Raw genomic sequence first — 20008 nt, 5'->3', positions numbered from 1 at the left:
CCGGCGTGGTGTACAAGAGAGAAAGAAAGAGAGAGAGAAAGGAGGAGAGAGAAAGCAAGAGAGAAAGAGAGAGAGAAAGAGAAAGAGAGAGAAAGAGAGAAGGAAAGCAAGAGAGAGAGAGAGAGAGAGAAAGCAAGAGAAAGCAAGAGAAAGAGAGAAGGAAAGCAAGAGAGAGAGAGAGAGAGAGAAAGCAAGAGAGAGAGAGAAAGCAAGAAATAGAGAAAGAGAGAGAGAGGAAGAGAGAAAGAAAGAAAGCAAGAGAGAGAGAGAGAGAAAGAAAGAGAGAAAGAGAAGATTGACAAGAAACACATGAATGCCCAGAGGGAAATTAACCGTTTTAGAATGAAGTACCCTGATCAGCCCTAATGTTGGAATGTATATATTGGTGTTGTCTTGTTTTTGTTTTTTGGACTGAAGTCCCTGTTCCAGGGGGGGGGCAATGTCAACCTTCCCTATGCTGCTGCATTCTTTCGCTTGGTTGTCATAGACAGGGAGGAGTAGAGATCATGGGGTGGGGGTTGGGAAGTGTGCAGGAGGAGAGTTAAGTTTCGATTTCCCAGGTGCCAGGAGGAGACCGTTAGATGGAAAATTCCTGAAGAGTATGGGAGGAGCAACATGTGCCATTTGATGCATCCGGACAATGAAGATTGGGCGAATGCCCAACAGGGGGTGAAAAGGGGGTTTGGATATGTGTGTAACGCGCCATTTTTCCTCAGACTTTTCTTTTCTTTCGATGCTTCAAGTTCTGATTTTGATAAATTCACTTTTGAACCTTTATAAAAGGACTCTGAGTTTTATTTGTCTGAATTCTGACTGGCAGCTTGACACATCCATTGGCTAAAACAGGTTCACTTAACCATCACTGGTTTGGCTTAACGACTGCCACAAAAAAACCCTGGTAGTTTTGGAGTAAATTATAGATATTAAGTTAAAAATTATTTGAACGTACACATTTGTTATATTGTTTAATATTACATTAATATTTTTGCCATCGTCAAGTGTTGATTTGAACAATCTGATATGACACTGATGTATGACAATCACAATAATCTTTTACTAGAAAATATAACTTTAGAGAGCTCCTAAACAAGAGGAATATCAAAAAGTGTTCATATAGGTAAACACTTTTTATTTCTATGAACAAAATTATAGTGAGTACACCTCCCTCTCAAATTAATTTCCAATCAATTTATGCTAACTCATAATAGCTTGCTGTAATACATATATACATATATACTGTATCTTCAAGACAGGACCAGAAAGGGCAGAAACAAAGAGTTTCCTGGAAGATTGAGAAAGGCATCTGGTCTTTCCATTTCCCCTATATCTTTTTTCTAAATAACTCGGGGTTTTAACACTTTTCACTTTTAGGTAAATAATGCATCTTTTAAAAATTTAATCTGAAGAAAATTGAACTAGCTATTCTTCTAGATTTCAAATAGAAATAAAACATCATGGTATATTTTTATTTCTTCTTCATAAAGACAACATTTCAAAAGTCTATCATTTCAGGTGAAAAATAGATCACTTCTATCTTGGAAAAATGTCAAAATTGTTTCTCAGAAAGAAATATATTTCTAAGTAAAAACTTAGCATTTTTAAATTATTAACATACCAGGGTTGGCTTTCAGCACACAAGTGGATACCGACTTGCAGAGGCCAGAAAAAACTAAATGTATTTGATGAAATGGTTTCATCTCTAAAACTGTAAAGTCATCTTTTTTTGCTACTGGTCCTATAATATCTACTTTCTGCCTCACTGTGAAGGATCCTATATGTCGTGGAATAAATGAAAATATCACATCCTGAAAAAAAAACCCCCACAAAAGTATTAAACACATTAAAAAGGACAACAAAAGTCAATGCAAGCTATAAAAAGTTCAATTTGTTACATTATGCTTAGTGTCACTTTTAAAAGTTTAATTTGATTTGTTTCTTATATTTTTAAAAATTAAAATGTATAAAAATTTTCTAATTGAAATAATGGAATGGAATTGAATGATATATTATTATGTTTTGTTTCACATATGAAATTGACATACTACCAATTAAATATACAAATGGATAATGAAAAAGAGAAAATGAGATGCCAAACAAATAATGATGAAATAAAATGAGAGAAGTAAATTGGAAACTAGCTGCTTATTGTTTATATAAATTAATAAAATATTCTAAAAAATTGACCAGGAGACAAAGTAGAAGAGAGAGCATTACACTCAGCAGCTGAAGAAAATGTTTGAGAATGTGAATTAACACCAGCAAAATACAGCTTAGCAGGATGCAAAACAAGAAAATATAATTTAGAACTGAGTATTAACTTGTAATTGATGAAGTGTCTGAGAGATAAATATAAAGAAAATAATTGTGACTACTACATAGGAGAAAATAAGTTCCAATTCAAATATTGTGGACAGTAATGAGAGAAGAAACATATGGAAGCAATAAAATGCCCAAAAAGTAATGAAGAGAAAAAGGATGTAATGTTTAGAATGGAAAATGGTGATGTCTGTGACAGATTGTGTTACATCCAAGCACAATCTAGAGCTCTCTGCTACCTTCTCTGCCCTGAAAAAGGGACAGCTTCTTTAAATGTACATTATGTTATGCAACACACTTCAACATAAAATAGCTTAAAAATTATATATTTATATATATATATATATATAATGAAATATGTTAATACCTTTACAGACTTTCCTTTTATTTTACCCTTTTCAGGGCAAATATTATAATGTGCAATCTTATGAAAAACAAATATCACTGGAAGAACATCACATTGATTTTGGAGTGTGCAAACAAGATCTGTGTGTTCACCAATGTAACATTCTTTGAAACTAACAACTGGTCCTGGGGTGAATGTCAACATCACTGGAAGTCCTGAGCCTATCAATCCCAATTCAACACAGTGGGGATTCCCTGAAAAAGATATTGAGATGGAAGAACTATTGTATGTTGTGAAGAGAGTAACAATATATCAGTAAGTGTTTGTAGTACATACTGCTATAAAGGAGCAAATAATAACGCATTACAAATAGAAATATTGTTCTCTGCAACAAAAAAATTAAATAGACGCTAATACCATGTTTTCCCAAAAATAAACCCTACCCAGAAAATAAGCCGTAGCCTGATTTTTTAGCATACTCCTAATATAAGTCTGACCCAAAAAATAAGCCCCAGTGAAGGGAGTGGGCATGAACAGTGTACAGTTGCTGCCTGTACAGTGCAGGTGAGTTGATTACTGTCTAAGTAGCAGGCAAAGGCAGAGATGTGTGGGGAGGCTCACAATCTGGATGCAGGCTGTGGGCAAGCCAAAAGTTGGTGGACTGGAGCAAGCGGTCACAGGAGGCCCATCTTTACATCTCAGTTTGCTTGCTACCCACATGGTACATCAGTATCACTACTCTTCTACCCCGCGCTTCTGCCTCCGTGTGCTGCCATTGCTACTGCTTGAAAATGAGCCTCCTACAGCCAACTGCCTGCTCTGGCCCATAGATTCTCAGCTTTCCCGTGGCCCCTCAGTGTGACTTGATCATCTGCCTCCCCCCATGACTCTGCCTCCATCTGCTACTTGGACAGGGAATCAACTCATCAGCACTGAGCAGGTTGCGCAGTCTCAGAATGCGCTGACCAAGGGACTGGCAGTCTGAAGCTGCTGCCAGATACCATCATTCCCCCCACTTCTTGTGTATGCACCAGGGTATACTGAAGCTGTGAGTGTGATATCGTGTTTCCCCAAAAATAAGCCCTAATTTTTGAGCCCCCAAAATATAAGACTGGGTCTTATTTTCAGGGAAACATGGTAACAACAAAAATCTGTTCTGCAAAAAACTGTTCACATAAATAATAAAGCATTCTTGAAATCAAATGGTTGCACTCAAATGGTAAACTATGGAGTGCTGCCTTAAGTGAAAGCTCCTGAAAAAAAGCCCAGGTATTACTAAATAAATCAAATGTAGGTGACTTTTTAATCCTCAACTAACAGAAATAATTAAATGAAGAAGAGGGGAGAGTTGGGAGTGAATGGATTAGTAGTACCTCAGTCTACCCTGTCAGATTAATCTTGACTATAGATAACAAGGAAATTGATATGTCATTTGTTTATATTAATGTCTAGCATCCTCACATAGTACGAAATGGGATCCTTCTATAAGTATTTAAGAACTCATCAAAGCAAAAAGGATAGCCATAATCTTGTTTCATTTGTATATGTAGGCATAAGGAACAAAAACAAAAACTAGGGTGATTAGCTTAGTGTGATGTCTGGAGATGGAGTTACAGTTAGCAAGCCGGAGGTCTTCAAAAAAAAAATCTACCTTAAAATGACTTAACAAATCTATCATATTTGAATAAAATGATCAATATTTCTAAATTCAGTTATAACATTCAATTCTAAATTCAGTTGTAAACATTAAACCTATGTTGACATGTTTATTCATTAAAATAAGTAACCAGGTTGCATAATAGCTCATTAATACTTAATGAGTTTCCTGGTTAAATTGGCATTGAACTTACCTGAATGGTCTTCTCGATGCACTGCGAGGAGAGTCCAATGTGGGTTGTTCTTCAGCCTCATTGGCAGGGAGTGAGTTAAAAATTAGCATAATTATTACATTCCGCCCACTAGCTGCCCTATTAGGTCAGTCAATAAAAATGAAGGAATAGTGTAATACAACGCAATTTTATTAACTTCAACCAATTAACTAACAAGGAGAAAGCGCCCCTGGGCCAAATAGGCTGGGCGGGTTTGGACTCTCCTTGCAGTGCATTGAGAAGACCGTTCAGGTAAGTTCAACGGTCCTTCTCCACTGCACTGCTCAGAGAGTCCAATGTGGGATATACCCAAGCAAACTGAATCAGGGCAGGACAAGCTGGACCAGGGGCGCCAGAGCACAAACCCTTTGCAGCACTCTACATCTGAATGCTGCCTCTGCCGAGGCAAAAGAGTCTAAATGGTAGTGTCGTATAAAAGTTGTAGGGGTAGACCAAGTTGCTGCTCGACAAATATCTTCAATTGCGGCCTGTGTGTTCCAAGCGGCAGTGGTAGACGCACTCCTAGTGGAGTGAGCTGTGATTCAGTTCGGTAAAAGAGTGGAACTCGTCTTGTATGCTTCTATGATGCAGGAACGGATCCATCTGCTGATTGTCTTGGACAAAACTTTGATACCCATGGATGATGGAAGAAAGGAAACAAATAATGCTTCTGATTTTTTGAAAGACTCAGTACAGTGTACATAGATCCTTAATGCTCTACGCCAGCAGTCCCCAAACTATGGCCCACGGGACGGATGCGGCCCACTGAGGCCATTTATCTGGACTGCAACAGCGCACAAGATTTTATCAATAGAAATAATATGCTCTCGAATCACCTGTCCACTCACCGCAGTCTGCTGCTGAGCGAGGAGGAGGTGGAGAGCCAAGGAGCGGGGAGGAAAGTGGCCCTGCAATTGGCCCCTTTCTTTGCCACCTTTAGGGAGAGAAACTGTTGCTGCCCTATGGGAGAGCAGCAACAGTGCCTCTCCCTAAAGGCGAGAAAGAAAGGGGCCAATTGCAGGCCTGCTTTCCTCCCCACCCCTTGGCTCTCCACCTCCTCCTCCTCCTCTCCACTTCCTCCTCCACAGTGAGTGGACGGGAGATTCAAGAACACCCCCCCCCCGAATTTGCCCAAATGGAGGAGGCGCCGACGACTTCAAGGAACCAACAACCAGTCCTTCTCGGCGCTGTGTTGCTGCAGCCTCCAAGGCCACCACCTCCGTTCGGGCGAAGAGATCTCCTCGGTGGGCGGCCTTGGAGGCTGCAGCAATGCAGTGCCGAGAAGGACCGGCTGTTGGTCTTTGAAGCCTTCGCTGCCCACTACAGAGATCCCTTCACCCAAATGGAGGCGGCAGTGGTGGCAGTGACTTCAAGGGACAAACAGCCAGTCCTTCTCTGCACTGTGTTGCTGCAGCCTCCAAGGCCGCCCCAGCCGCCTCTGTTCGGGCGAAGGGATCTCCACAGTAATGCAGCGCTGAGAAGGACCAGCTGTTGGTCCCTTGAAGTCGCAGTCGCCACCTCCATTCACGCAAAGGGATCTCCGTGGTGGGCAGTGGAGGCTTCAAAGACCAACAGCCGGTCCTTCTGGGCACTGCATTGCTGCAGTAATGCAGCGCCGAGAAGGACCGGCTGTTGGTCCTTTGAAGCCGCCGCAGCTCACTGCGGAGATCCCTTTGCGTGAATGGAGGCGACGGCGGCGGCGGCGACTTCAAGGGACCAACAGCCGGTCCTTCTCAGCACTGTGTTGCTGCAGCCTCCAAGGCTGTCGCCGCTGCCTCCATTCGGGCGAAGGGATCTCTGTGGTGGGCGGCCTCAGCGGCTGCAGCAACACAACACCGAGAAGGACCGGCTGTTGGTCCCTCCGCCGTCGCCTCCATTCAGGCGAAGGGATCTCCGCAGTGGGTGGCCTCGGAGGCTGCAGCAACGCAGCGCCGAGAAGGACCGGCTGTTGGTCCCTCCGCCGTTGCCTCCATTCGGGCGAAGGGATCTCCGTGGTGGGCGGCCTCGGAGGCTGCAGCAACACAGCGCTGAGAAGGTCACCCACCACGGAGATCCCTTTGCCCAAATGGAGGTGACGATGATGGCTCTGCTGCTATGCCTGGGTCGTCATAACGATGAAACATCGTAAGTCAGGGACGATGTAACATGGGGACTACCTGTAATTGGAGAGAGAGAGAAAGCCATTGCTGGAGAGAGAGAGAGGGACAGAGAGAAAGAGAGAGAAAGAGAGAGAGAGAGAAAGGAAGAGGGATAGAAAGTGAGAGAGAAAAAAGAGTGAGAGATAGAGAGGGAGAGAGAGAGAAAGAGAGAAAGAAAGAGGGAGAGATAGAAAGAGTGTGAGGGAGAGATAGAGAGTGAGAGAAAGAAAAAGAGAGGGGGGACAGAGAGAAAGAGAGAGAGAGAGAAAGAAAGAGAGAGAGGGGAGACAGAGAGAAAGAAAGAGAGGGAGAGAGAAAGGAAGAGGGAGAGATAGAAAGTGAGAGAGAAAAAAGAGGGAGAGATAGAGAGGGAGGGAGAGAGAAAGCGAGAGAAAGAAAGAGGGAGAGATAGAAAGAGTGTGAGGGATAGAGAAAGAAAGAGAGAGGGGGGACAGAGAGAAAGAAAGAGAGAGAGATAGAGAGGGAGAGAGAGAGAAAGAGAAAGAAAGAGGGAGAGATAGAAAGAGTGTGAGGGAGAGATAGAGAGTGAGAGAAAGAAAGAGAGAGTGGGGGGACAGAGAGAAAGAGAGAGAAAGAAAGAGAGAGAGGGGAGACAGAGAGAAAGAAAGAGAGAGAGGGAGAGAGAAAGGAAGAGGGAGAGGTAGAAAGTGAGAGAGAAAAAAGAGGGAGAGATAGAGAGGGAGGGAGAGAGAAAGCGAGAGAAAGAAAGAGGGAGAGATAGAGTGTGAGGGATAGAGAGAAAGAAAGAGAGGGGGGACAGAGAGAAAGAAAGAGAGAGAGATAGAGAGGGAGAGGGAGAGAAAGAGAGAAAGAAAGAGGGAGAGATAGAAAGAGTGTGAGGGAGAGATAGAGAGTGAGAGAAAGAAAGAGAGAGTGGGGGGACAGAGAGAAAGAAAGAGAGAGAGGGAGAGAGAAAGGAAGAGGGAGAGATAGAAAGTGAGAGAGAAAAAAGAGGGAGAGAGAGGGAGGGAGAGAGAAAGAGAGAGAAAGAAAGAGGGAGAGATAGAAAGAGTGTGAGGGAGAGATAGAGAGGGAGAGAAAGAAAGAGAGAGAGAAAGAAAGAGAAAGAAAGAGGGAGAAAGAGAAAGAGGGAGAGATACAAAGAGGGAGAGATACAAAGAGAGTGAATGAGAGAAAGAGAGAAGAGAGAGAAAGAGTGGGACATAGAGAAAGAGAGAGAGAGGGAGAGATAGAGAAGAAGAGAGAAAGGAAGAGGGAAAGATGGAAAGAGAGAGAAAAATGAGGAAGAGAAAAATGAGAAAATTGAGGGAAAGAACGAGGAAGAGGAAAATGTAACATGAGAGAGAAGGAAAAAAACAGAGAGGGAAGAGAGAAGTAGAGAGAAAGGAGGGAGGGAGAGAAGGAAGGAGAAATGGAGGGAGTTTGTTGATTTAAGTTTAAATTTACTTGTTAATAAAGAAGTATAAATTACTTTATTACTTAATTACTTTATTGCTTTTTCTTTATTTTAAATATTGCATTTGTTCCCATTTTGTTTCATAGGTTTTTTTAATACTCTCGCCCTCCAACAGTCTGAGGGACAGTGAACTTGCCCCTTGTGTAAAGTTTGGGGACCCCTGCTCTATGCACATCTACCTTGTGCCACCTCAACTCTGAGAGGCTGGTGAGAGATTGGTGAGAGATTGGACAAAGGGGGTCTGGATGTAGGACCGTGGTTATGGCCGCCACCTGCCTACATAAAGTGTTGGCTGTTAAGACTTTGTCAAGACCCTTTTGTAAGAAATCCAGGAGGTGAAGTACCGAGGCCAACTGGGGTTGTATCCCCCAAGTTGCGCAGAAGCGACTGTAGGCAGCCCAACTGGCTTGATATATGCGTGTTGTTGATGGTCGACAGGCTGCTTGGATTGTCTGGATGACCTTCTCAGGAAAATGTTGTTTCCTCATGTGGTCCCCTTCAATTGCCACATGGCAAGTCTCCAGCACAGAGGGTCTGGGTAGGTAATCGACCCCTGAGTCAGGGAAAGTCGGTGGTAAGGGATGATCCATGGTGGAGAGATTGATAGGTCCATAAGGTCCGCAAAGCATGGCCATCTGGGCCAGTACGGGGCAACCAACAGCACTTCTGCCTGTTCCAGAAGAATCTTGGAGACAACTTTGGGGATCAGACACACCAGAGGGAATGCATATAGTAGTCCTCTCGGCCAAGTGGAGAACATGGCATTGACCTGCTCTGCTCCCGGGGATGGAAAACGGGAGAAGAACTGTGGGACTTGTTTGTTGTAATGTGTTGCAAATAAATCCACTTGTGGATTGCCGTATCTGAGGACAATGTCCCTGAACGTCTCCGGATTTAGGCACCACTCCCCAGGGTCAAGAGTCGTTTGGTTTAGCCAGTCCACCTGTATGTTTGCTATTCCCAAAATATGTTTTGCGTGAATCGAAGCTAGATGTAGTTCTGCCCAGGTAAAGAGGTCGTGTGTCTCTTGCATTAAGCAGCCTAACCTTGTGCCTCCCTGATGATTCACGTGGGTGCGTGTCGCTACGTTGTCCATCAAAATGAAGACATGCTGACCCTCGACCAAGTTGGCGAAGCTCAGCAGTGCCTGAAACACTGCTCGAAGCTCCAGCAGGTTGATGTTGAAATTGATCAGCTCGTCTGTTGTCCACAGGCCCTGGGCAACCTGGGATACAGAATGTGCCCCCCAGCCCATGAGAATGGTGTCTGTGGTAATAGTCACCTCTTGATGGTAGAGGAAAGATAAGCCTCTGGTTACAGCCGGGGAGGTCCACCACGGGAAGGAACAGCGGACCACTGCTGTTAATGACACTCTCTGCCTGACTCATGCCCTCTGAAAGGGGAGTAGGAACCACTGTAGTGGTTGGGCATGGAGGCGTGCCCAAGGCACAATGTCTATACAGGAGATGAGCATTCCTAACAGTTGGGATAGGAATGCCAAGGGAACTCTGCGTTGGTGTTGTATGGAGCTCACCTGTCGTTCTGGTGATAGGTAGACCTTGCAGGTCGATGTGTCTATTATGGTACCCAGGTGAGATAAGCATCTGGTTGGCAGTAAATGGCTTTTGTCATAATTGATTGTGAATCCTCGCTTCTCCAGGGATTCTATGGTAAGAGCTAGGTCCTTCCGGGCCTGCTGTGGACTCCTAGACAGGATAATTATGTTGTCCAGATACACTAGCAGTCGAAGGGAATGAGTCCTGAGGCCAGCCATTAGTACATCCAAGAGCTTGGTGAACGTTCTTGGTGCCAATGACAGACCGAAAGGCATTGCCCAGTACTGGAAGTGTTGGTCGTGAATGCAGAAGCGGAGGAAGTGATGATGTCAAGGGTGAACCGGTACATGTAAATACGCTTCCTTTAGATCTACTGAAATCATCCAGTCCTGCTGTCAGATAGATGCCAGGATTGTGTGCAATGAATGCATCTTGAACCTCTGGTATCGGATGTATATATTTAGTTGTCTGAGGTTCAAGATTAAGCGGCATCCCCCAGAAGCTTTGGGAACCAGAAAGACTATGGAGTAGAACCCCTGTCCCTTCTGTGGTTCCGGTACTGGTTCTATTGCCCCAATGTCTAGTAAATGCTGGACCTCTTGGAAGAGAAGAGTCTGCTTCCATAGATCTGTCAAGATTGGGCATTGAATAAATCTGTTTGGAGGAAACTGTAAGAAATTTAACCATAGGCCTTGCGCCACAGTATCTAATGCCCAATCGTCGGTAGATATAGCCTCCCAATAGATGGTGAAGGACTACAGTCAACCACCAATGGGAATCTCGTGTGTGGAGTCACTTCTGCCTGCAGTACCCGCCTCTATTGGATCCCCTAAAGGATCTACGGGGCTGTTGGAATTGGCGGTCTCTATCCCCATAACTGGTTCTATCTGGTCTGTACGATGATTGTGGGTAAGCCCCCTGCCCATAGGTCCTGGCGACCGGGGGCGTGGTCGTGGAGGACTCTGTCCGAATGGGCTGTCTTCTAAAATAGGGAGCCCTACGTCTGTCCTGTCTCCTTGCTGATCTCGGTAACACCTTTTTCTTGTCTCTGTCTTTGATTAGTACAGTGTCCAAAGACTCACCAAAGAGTTTGGATCCTTGATAGGGTGCTGTGGCTAAGCTTCACTTTGATTTTGAATCTGCTTGCCAGGAACATAACAACAGCAAGCGACGAACTGACAGATTGGTTGCAAGTGCTCGGGATGAAAACCTTGCTGCCGCTAATGTGGCATCTGCAGAGAACTCTGTGGTTGCTATGAGCTTATTAACGTCCTGTCGCAAACGTATGTCCTCTGGGCTGAGTCTGGTGAGGATATCCTATAGCCACAGGATCGAGGCCCTATTGAAAAAAGATGCACCTGATGCTGCTCTTAGGGACCAAGCGGATAATTAGTGCAATTGCATTGGTTGCCGATCAATTTCCGGTCACAATTCAAAGTGTTGGTTATGACCTTTAAAGCCCTTCATAGCACTGGACCAGAATATCTCCGAGACCGCCTTCTGCCGCACGAATCCCAGCGACCGATTAGGTCCCACAGAGTGGGCCTTCTCCGGGTCCCATCAACTAAACAATGTTGGTTGGCGGGCCCCAGGGGAAGAGCCTTCTCTGTGGCGGCCCCGACTCTCTGGAACCAACTCCTCCCAGAGATTAGAACTGCTCCTACTCTCCTTGCCTTTCGTAAGCTCCTTAAAACCCACCTTTGTCGTCAGGCATGGGGGAACTGAGACATCTCCCCCGGGCATATACAATTTATGCATGGTATATTTGTGTGTATGTTTGCTTAGTAAATGTGGTTTTTTAAATATTTTAAACTATAATTTAGATTTGTCATGAATTGTTGTATTCTGTTGTGAGCCGCCCCGAGTCTGCGGAGAGGGGCGGCATACAAATCTAAATAATAAAATAAAATAAATAAATAAATTTCCTAGTCAGGTTTTCCGCCTTTCTATCGTCAGGCCTTAAGCCATCTGCCATATCTGATGGCATACGCAGATATCAACGCAGTCACAGGTGTGTCTACTGAAGGATATGGAAGGAGGACCTCTAGGTCTGGGTCGAAAGAGTAGAACCTCCGGTCCAAGACTGAAGGTCCTAAGGCTGCAGTGGGCTGTTGCCAAGGCCTCTTTATGTTTTCTGAAAAGATGGGTGAAGAAGGAATGTGTTCTGAGTCTCTTTGTGGTTCATTAAAGAGTCTAGCTGCTGGTAGAATGCCCACAGACTGCCCTGCAGGTTTCTCTGTGGTCTCTAAAGCCACTGTCTGCTTTGCTTTATTTAGTAAGGTATGGAAAGTGATGATTTAAAAAGGCCTGTGAAGGAGGGCTGTTCAGGCAAATTGGTTTCATCCTCTGAAAGGTCATCTTCAGGATCTGTAGTCATCTCCCTCGGGCCCTGCTCCTCCTGAAAGGAGTCATGTAGGGATGGAGGTGATGCCGGTGCTGCCCAGAGTTCCTGGCGGCTGGTACGTGATGGCATTGGGGATGGGCGTTGTGTGCCTACAGCAATGCCCTGCGAGTAGGCTGAAACTATCATGTCCTACAGTGATGGGGAAATGGTCTGCCAATTGTCCATGGAGCCACGGAGGCCTGCTGCAGTTGGAGTGAAGGTGGCTACTGCAGGTTGTGTCTGAGATGGCTGGGGCCAAGGATGAGAAATTGGCCTGATTCACTCTGATCATTGTACCCCATCATGTGGCAAGGAAATCCTTGGTGGATGGTCTGGAGATAAGTCCCCTATTCTGGTTAAAGCAGTTCCCTTAAAGGGCACAGTTGGAGGGCCAGCTGAGGCTGGACTTTGCTGGTGAGGTGGGATGGTGCTAGTCGATGGACTAGGCCCAGACCTATTTCTGGCCACCTCCAGCTGGGCCTCAAGGGCCTTGATTTTCTTTTCTGCCTCCTTCAGTGCTGTTTAGATCTGAGAGCTCTTGCTCTTAGATTTAGAACTATGACCTCTTTCTTTTTCCTTGGAAACCAAGGAAGTAGCTGGTTCGCTAGTATATGTTTGTGGTATCTGAGACATTGTTAGGAACAATAACACTCAGAGCAATGATCAAGAGAAGCTCCTGCACGCTCGAACACACTCAACAAAATGGCTTTGTAAGCGTGCTTCAGTGTCTCATGCTAATCACATCAGCAGTTAGATGGTTTGTTATTGGCTAGAGCCTCGGCAAGAGGCCTAGCAACTAGCCCCTACTGCCCCGGTAACGCCTCCAAAATGGCAGGCGCTAGTTTGGGCAGGAACTCCCAGCTCCAAAATGGCGGTGTTTCCCTGTCACCGCAGCAAAGACAAGCCTGGGAACGCCCCCAAAATGGCGGGCACAACTTCAGGCAGGCTGGCAAGGCACTTCAAAGCTGTAATTTCAATCAGCGTTCTTTTCGCCGGTTTGGCTAATCGCGTCACCTCCAATGCCCATGGAAAGGAGCTGCCAAACAGCTGATGAGGCTTGCCGGGAGGGAGAGGCTCGGCAAGGAAATGATTACCTCCAAGAAAAATGGGGCCATCTATTTTGCAATGGTATCGTCGGAGCGCGGGGCAAGGGGAGGTCTGATCGCGGACGTCAGGGACCCCAAACCAGTGATTCCCGTTCTCAAGGCAATACTCCGGAGAGCAGTGGCCTCTCGGGGATTAAATAGGTGGGGAGCAATATCCTGGAGGGCAGTGGCTCACAAAGAAATCCAGATCGTGATCTCTCTTCTTCCTGTGAAAAAGGAGGAAAGAAAAGGAGAAAAATTAAACTTAGCATTAAAAGAAAACTTTAAATTATTCTCTACAGTGTGAAGAAAGAAAACAACTCATAGCCCCTACACTATGACTGAGTTTTTAAGACTCACCTAATAGGGCAGCTGGTGGGCAGGATGTAATAATTATGCTAATTTTTAACTCAGTCCCTGCCAATGAGGCTGAAGAGCAACCCACATTGGACTCTCTGAGCAGTGCAGTGGAGAATAATGGCCAATACAATATCTCTGACTCTTGTCATGAAGTATACATGAAGATTTATATTCTAGATTTAAGCAGTATCAAATAATAATTTCCAAATATAGTTCAAATGTTCAAGATTCTCAGTATCCTATAACAATTTATGTAGAACCTATAGTTTCAAACAATGATAAACAACTCTATATATACTCTATCGTTGTTATGCATTTTCAAATTTATTCTAGTGGAAATGTTCATAACATTCAACGGTACCTGAAAGCCAAAGTATGATGTTCAGCAGTCCATCTACAACCAGAATTTGTAATTTCAAAAATGCTAACAAAATAGAGGCTACTCAAAAGCTGCATAACTGATCAGAAATGTTACTTTGTGCATATGAATTAAAGTACTTACAAGAAATTCCATAGAATACAATAATAATTAACTATTTTTATCTAATGAATATATAAGTACAGTGATACCTCGTCTTACGAACTTAATTGGTTCTGGGAGGAGGTTCGTAAGGTGAAAGGTTCGTAAGGTGAAAAATGTTTCCCATAAGAAACAATGTAAAATGGATTAATGCGTGAAAGGAAAAAAAATCGCAAAAACGGCGCTCCGCTGGGCGCCACCGCCGGCTGTCACATTTTGAAACAGCCAGGCGCTTCTCGGCGTTCTCCTGAACGTTGAACCTGAAAAGTTCGGCAAAAGTTTGGGTTTGGGTTCGGGTTCAGGAGGCCGCCGAGAAGCGCCGCCGCCTAGTTGTCACCTTTTGAAACAGCCGGGGGGCTTCTCGGCGTTCTCCTGAAAGCCAAACCCAGAAGTTCAGCAAAAGTTCGGGTTCGGCTTTCGGGAGGGCAAGAAGTGCTGCCGCCCGGCTGTCACCTTTGCAGAAGAGCCATGGAGCTGTCGGCCGGTCAGGAGGCTCAAACAAAGGTGGGAAATCCCAATAGGGAATTCCATTCCTGGAGTCCCCATTTCACCCAGCCAGGAAGGACGTCTCCGTGATGTCAAAGCTCCGCCCATGGAATTCCCTATTGGGATTCCCCACCTCCGTTTGAGCCTCCCAACCGGCCAACAGCTCCGCGGCTCTTCTGCAAAGGTGACAGCTGGGCGGTGGCACTTCTCGGCGGCCTCCCAAACCCAAATGCCGAACCCGAACTTTTGCCGAACTTCTGGGTTCAGCGTTCACGGCGGCGGGTTCATAAGGCAAAAAAAGTTCGTAAGAAGAGGCACAAAAATCCCGAACCCTGGGTTCGTATCTCGAAAAGTTCGTAAGACGAGGGGTTCGTATCACGAGGTACTACTGTATAAATTTATATTTATAAATATATAAATAATTCAATGAGATCAGTATTAGAGCATTACAAACTTCAAAAAAAATTTACATATCCACATTAATAAATTATAAAAAGTGGAATATATTATTAAATGCTCATCAAGAAATTAATTTTATGTTTTTTCAACAATACATATATTGATCTCATTACTTTTTCTAGAAAATACATTTATTTTACACTTAATTCAGTATTTATCAATACCATACCTTGGATGGGTATTTCAGCACCAAGAATTGTGTGTAAGAAATCATCTTTGCTTCCTACAGCTTCAAATTTCAAAAAGATAGCATAATCTATTCGTGATGGTGTTCCGTCAAAGTCCCTATCAATTTGCAGCTGCCTGTAAAATTTGAAATTACATTTACATTTCTATCATTCAGATTACTGATTTCTAACTGCTGATATCGAGCTATATAGGAGAAAAAAGGGCATCAAATGCCATAATTTTAATTAAGCACAGGCTGTAAATTGAATTAATCCAAAATCAGGATATGTTAAAATTGAAATATTTTATGTAATTTCAACAGATCTTTTCATATTAAATATACTCATTTGTTAATCATAAGGCCACCTGCAGTAGTTATGTTAGGTGATTTTATTCACTATTCAGGATACTGGATATTTCAAAACTTTTTTGACATCTTTGACAACGACATCACTTTGATATTAAAATTTCAATCTATCAACTTCTAAATGATTGAACACATATGCATATAATATAGTATAGCCTACCCCTTTTTATAATTTCTGATGCTGTGATGCCTAATTATACTAATCTCTACTATACAATCCTTGAGCTTGTATAATTTGCATAAGTGCATAATTCAATAATTCTTTAACAATAAGAGCTATCACCTTAAGTAGCTCTTAAAAACTACTCTTAAATAGTTCTAAAAAACTTTCATCTTAATAAGAAATGAAAAAAACGATATCTTATTTTCCCACTATGACTTACAAGAATAAAAAGAACTCTCTGCTTCTTGAAAATGGAATTCACTAAAGCAGCGGAATCAAACTCAAGGCCCGGGTTGCTTAGATGTGGCCTCTGGAGCTGCCCTGAAAATAGCAAAGGACTGGCCCACAGTGCCTCTGGCAATCCCCCCCCCAGCCCAATTTTGGCTGAAATGGAGGCCCTGGAGTCCTCTCCAGAACTGTTACAGGCTGAAATGGAGTCTATGTGGGTCAGATCCAGCCTTCCCTACCATATTTCCCATGGTTTACTGTATTTACTTTTTGAACTGCTCCAGAAGAGGCTGATACATATGGCAGAGAAGCCAAAGTCTTTTATTCTGAAGTTTTTGAAGCTGTAAGAAGGTAATATGTAAGGAAAACAGCTTTCCCCACCTGAATAAAAGACCGGCTTCTCAATGCTTGAAATCAAGAGAGGTGTGTGGTGGGGTGAAGCCAGTGCCAGAAGGGATGGAGGTTCTCTGCAATAGCTCTGCGGGGATCTCCGAATCTTAGCTGATCAGGGACCCCAAATTGGGGTCAGAGTCACTTGGGTGAGCAGTGAATAAGTGAAACACAGTGGGGACGTGCCGCAGGGGATTGTCGCAGACCCCCAAGGCAGCCCTGCCCTGCTTTGTGACCATCAGCTGTTCCGTGTAGGCAACAGAATTCTATTAGCTTTGGTGGCGAAACGGAAGCAGAATGGAGTCATCTGGGTGAGAATATTTTGAACTAGCTTTAGCAAATTAAAACCTTTTTAAAAGACTGGAAATAATTTATTTCCTTTTACTGTTTAAATTTGGACTATTTTTGGAAAAAAGTTGTAAAAAAGGGGGAGTGGAAATCCACTTCCAGATTTAAGCAGCTGGGAAAGATATCATAAATAAAAGATTCTATTTGGATTATTTTTAAAAAAACTTTTTGTCTGCCTACTATATTTTTAGTTTTCATTATTGAATTATAATGTTTCAATACTCTTTTGAAAATACTGCCCCCACCCTCCTCACCTTTCGTAAGAGTCTGAAGACTCATCTATGCCACCAGGCTTGGGGTCATTAGACACTACCCCCGGACCGGTGAATGTATGATCAGTTTGTTGATTGAATGGACATGAATGTACACTGCTCAAAGAAATAAAGGAAACACTCAAATAACACATCCTAGAACTGAATGAATGAAATATTTTCATTGAATACTTTGTTCTATACAAAGTTGAATGTGCTGACAATGAAAATGAAATTGATTGTCAATCAGTGTTGTTTCTGAAGTGGACAGTTTGACTTAACAGAAGTTTGATTTATATGAGTTATATTCTGTTGTTTAAGTGTTCCCTGTATTTTTTTTTGAGCAGTATATTTTTTTCCAGGCTTTTAGATTTTAACTTTAATTGATTGGATTTTGATGCATATTGTTGTTTATACGTTGTAAGCCATCCCGAGTCCTTGGAGACGGGTGGCATACTAATAATAACAATAACAATTATAATTATAATTATAATACTGTGTGGACACTGTTGCAAATACACAAACATAGAGACACCTAGTGTCCATCTTGGATACTTTTTGGTAGGGTTTTTTATATCTTTGCAGTGCAGCTGCAGACTACCTGAGAGCATTTTATTTTGCTATCAATGTACTATCAATTAATCTTGAGATGAAGAGGTCTGCTTGTTTGAAAACCTGAAAACAGACTGCTTATGATAGATAGTTAACAATTTTTTCTACCATCTAGTCATAGCCTTTTTAAGTTTTACAATAGATATTGTTTGTCTACAAGAAGTACATATTATAAACATGAAATTTTTACAATGTGAGAGACAGCAGAATTATATTAGAGCCTAATATATCAAAGTAAGAGAGGAGTAGTATTGTACATAGAGGAAAAAAATTACTTCAAGAAATATCTACAAGGATGAAGGTAGTAGGGTTCTAATGGTAGAAATAGTGATGAATAATAAGAAAGTTCTATTAGTAGCAATTTATGCACTTAATCAAGAGAAATTTTAGGCTTAACTACATCAGAAATTAATTGAATTGGGAGAGAGGAGTGGGGTCAAATGGCCATGGCAACAAGGAGCCTTTCCACTGTCTTGGAAAGGCTCCAAATCTCTACTGTTTGGGGGTTCTGGTCCTTTTGGACTAGACCAGATCCTTCCTGAAGGAAAGATGACACAGGAGACAATACCAGGGGTCTGGTAGGGGCCAGCATGCCCCACCAGATGAACTGGCTCAGTCTCGCACCGATGGTGGTGTGAAGCCGGCTAGGCAGCCATGCCTGAGCCAACACAGCCACAGAGACACCACAAAGCCGGGACGGGAAGACATGCAGTAATATCTGGAAACAGCTGGAGGAGTACTTACAGAGAGAAGATTTAAATCTGTTGCTGGTGAGTGAGAGTGGCCGAAAGGGATTTTGGATTTTTATTTTTTTATTTGATTTTCAGTGGAGCTAAAACTGCTGGAAATGGAACCGGAAGCAGATATTTGATGATGGGTCGAATACCCAAAGCTTCTGAAAGTAGCAAATTGTCCAAGATTGGATTTCTAAGATACTTAATTATTTATAAATTTGTCTTTTGAAATTGGGTACTTTAAATTCTCGTTGTTGTTGTACATACTCTTGGTCAGTTGGAGGATGATGAAGAAATTGAGGACTCTGATACAGATAGTATTTATGAGTTAGTGGTGGGTCCGGGGTTACAGGTAGTAGAACAGGTGGGAGGCCAGCCACAGGATGTGGCTATGAGTCCAGAATCTAGCGAGGAAGAATCAGATGTTCGATGGGTCAATCCTAAATTCAGAAGAGTCCAAAAACGTAAAGAACAGGTGTTTGGAAGAAGATATTAAGGGGAGGAATGGGTTAAATACTGTAGTGATGAAATTGGTACATCAGGGGGTCAGTGGGGAAGAAAGGTGGGCTAAAATTAAAGGTTTTTTCCGTTTGGCTTCCAAACAAGCAAATGCATTCTATGCTATTTTACAGTCATTTCTGCTGTTCGTGAAAATACAGAAGACAGCAGCACTGCAAAGAAGAGGAAGAGGACTAAGTTTTCCCACAAAGCTATAAATTATAAAAATTATAATTAAAATTATAATTAAAATTAAATGAATTGGAATTATTAATGATTTAATTTTATTTGAGTTCATTATCGAAAAGAAAATAAGAGATTAAAAATGTTAACATGGAATTATTGAATAAGGAAGAGAAAATTGAAATGGTTATGAATGAGAAAATTGAAAATGGTTATGATTTGTATGATTATAATGGATGAGAAAATTGAAAATGGCTATGATTACTTTGGATGATATCATTCTTAATATTTTTATTGACTATTTGAATTATACATTTACTATGTGATTTATAGTGATAAACAAAATAGGAGGAAAGGGAAAGGGGATATAATACAAGCTATGATTAAAAGAGGATTGATATGAGATAATAACTAGTATTGATTATTTATTTATTTGTTTGTTTTGTCCAATACACAATAATACAGAATGAGGGTTATAGAGGATATAATCAAGTAGAATGTATTAAAGGGGGAATAGAGGAGAAAATAAAGGAGTGAAATATAACTATGAGAGAATAGCAGAAAAAGATATAGATATAGAGGAGAAGATATATGAGATATAGGAGAGACAATAGGACAGGGGACGATAGACACTCTGGTGCACTTATGTACGCCCCTTACTGACCTCTTAGGAACTTGGTGAGGTCAACCATGGATAGTCTAAGGGTAAAGTGTTGGGGGTTGGGGATGATACTATAGAGTCCGGTAGTGAATTCCATGCTTTGACAACTCGATTACTAAATTCGTATTTTTTACAGTCAAGTTTAGAGCGGTTAATATTAAGCTTGTATCTGTTGTGGGCTCTTGTGTTGTTGTGGTTGAAGCTAAAGTAGTCTTTGACAGGCAGGACGTTGCAGCATATAATCTTGTGGGCAATACTTAGATCATGTTTGAGGTGTCTTAGTCCTAAACTTTCTAGACCCAGGATTATAAGTCTAGTTTCGTAGGATGTTCTGTTACGGGTAGAGGAGTGAAGAGCTCTTCTGGTGAAGTATTTCTGGACATTTCCGAGGGTATTAATGTCAGAAATGCGGTATGGGTTCCAAACAGATTAGCTATATTCTAGGATGGG

The 20008-nt window shown here is 42.6% G+C and overlaps 1 protein-coding gene across 1 annotated transcript in view; it reads right to left on the bottom strand.

The window, feature by feature from the left end:
- Positions 1–20008, bottom strand: part of CFAP47 (cilia and flagella associated protein 47) — a 1022460-nt gene that overhangs the window by 928705 nt on the left and 73747 nt on the right. The window contains exons 7-9 of the mRNA XM_070750589.1: positions 15125–15258; positions 2684–2916; positions 1616–1805 (exon numbers count right to left, since the gene is read on the bottom strand). Coding sequence (XP_070606690.1) covers positions 1616–1805; positions 2684–2916; positions 15125–15258 — 557 coding nt within the window. The remainder of the gene's footprint in view (positions 1–1615; positions 1806–2683; positions 2917–15124; positions 15259–20008) is intronic.

This window comes from Erythrolamprus reginae, chromosome 4 (assembly GCF_031021105.1).
Source record: "Erythrolamprus reginae isolate rEryReg1 chromosome 4, rEryReg1.hap1, whole genome shotgun sequence".
Classification (NCBI taxonomy): Eukaryota; Metazoa; Chordata; class Lepidosauria; order Squamata; family Dipsadidae; genus Erythrolamprus; species Erythrolamprus reginae.
This window is presented reverse-complemented; position numbering and strand designations above follow the sequence as displayed.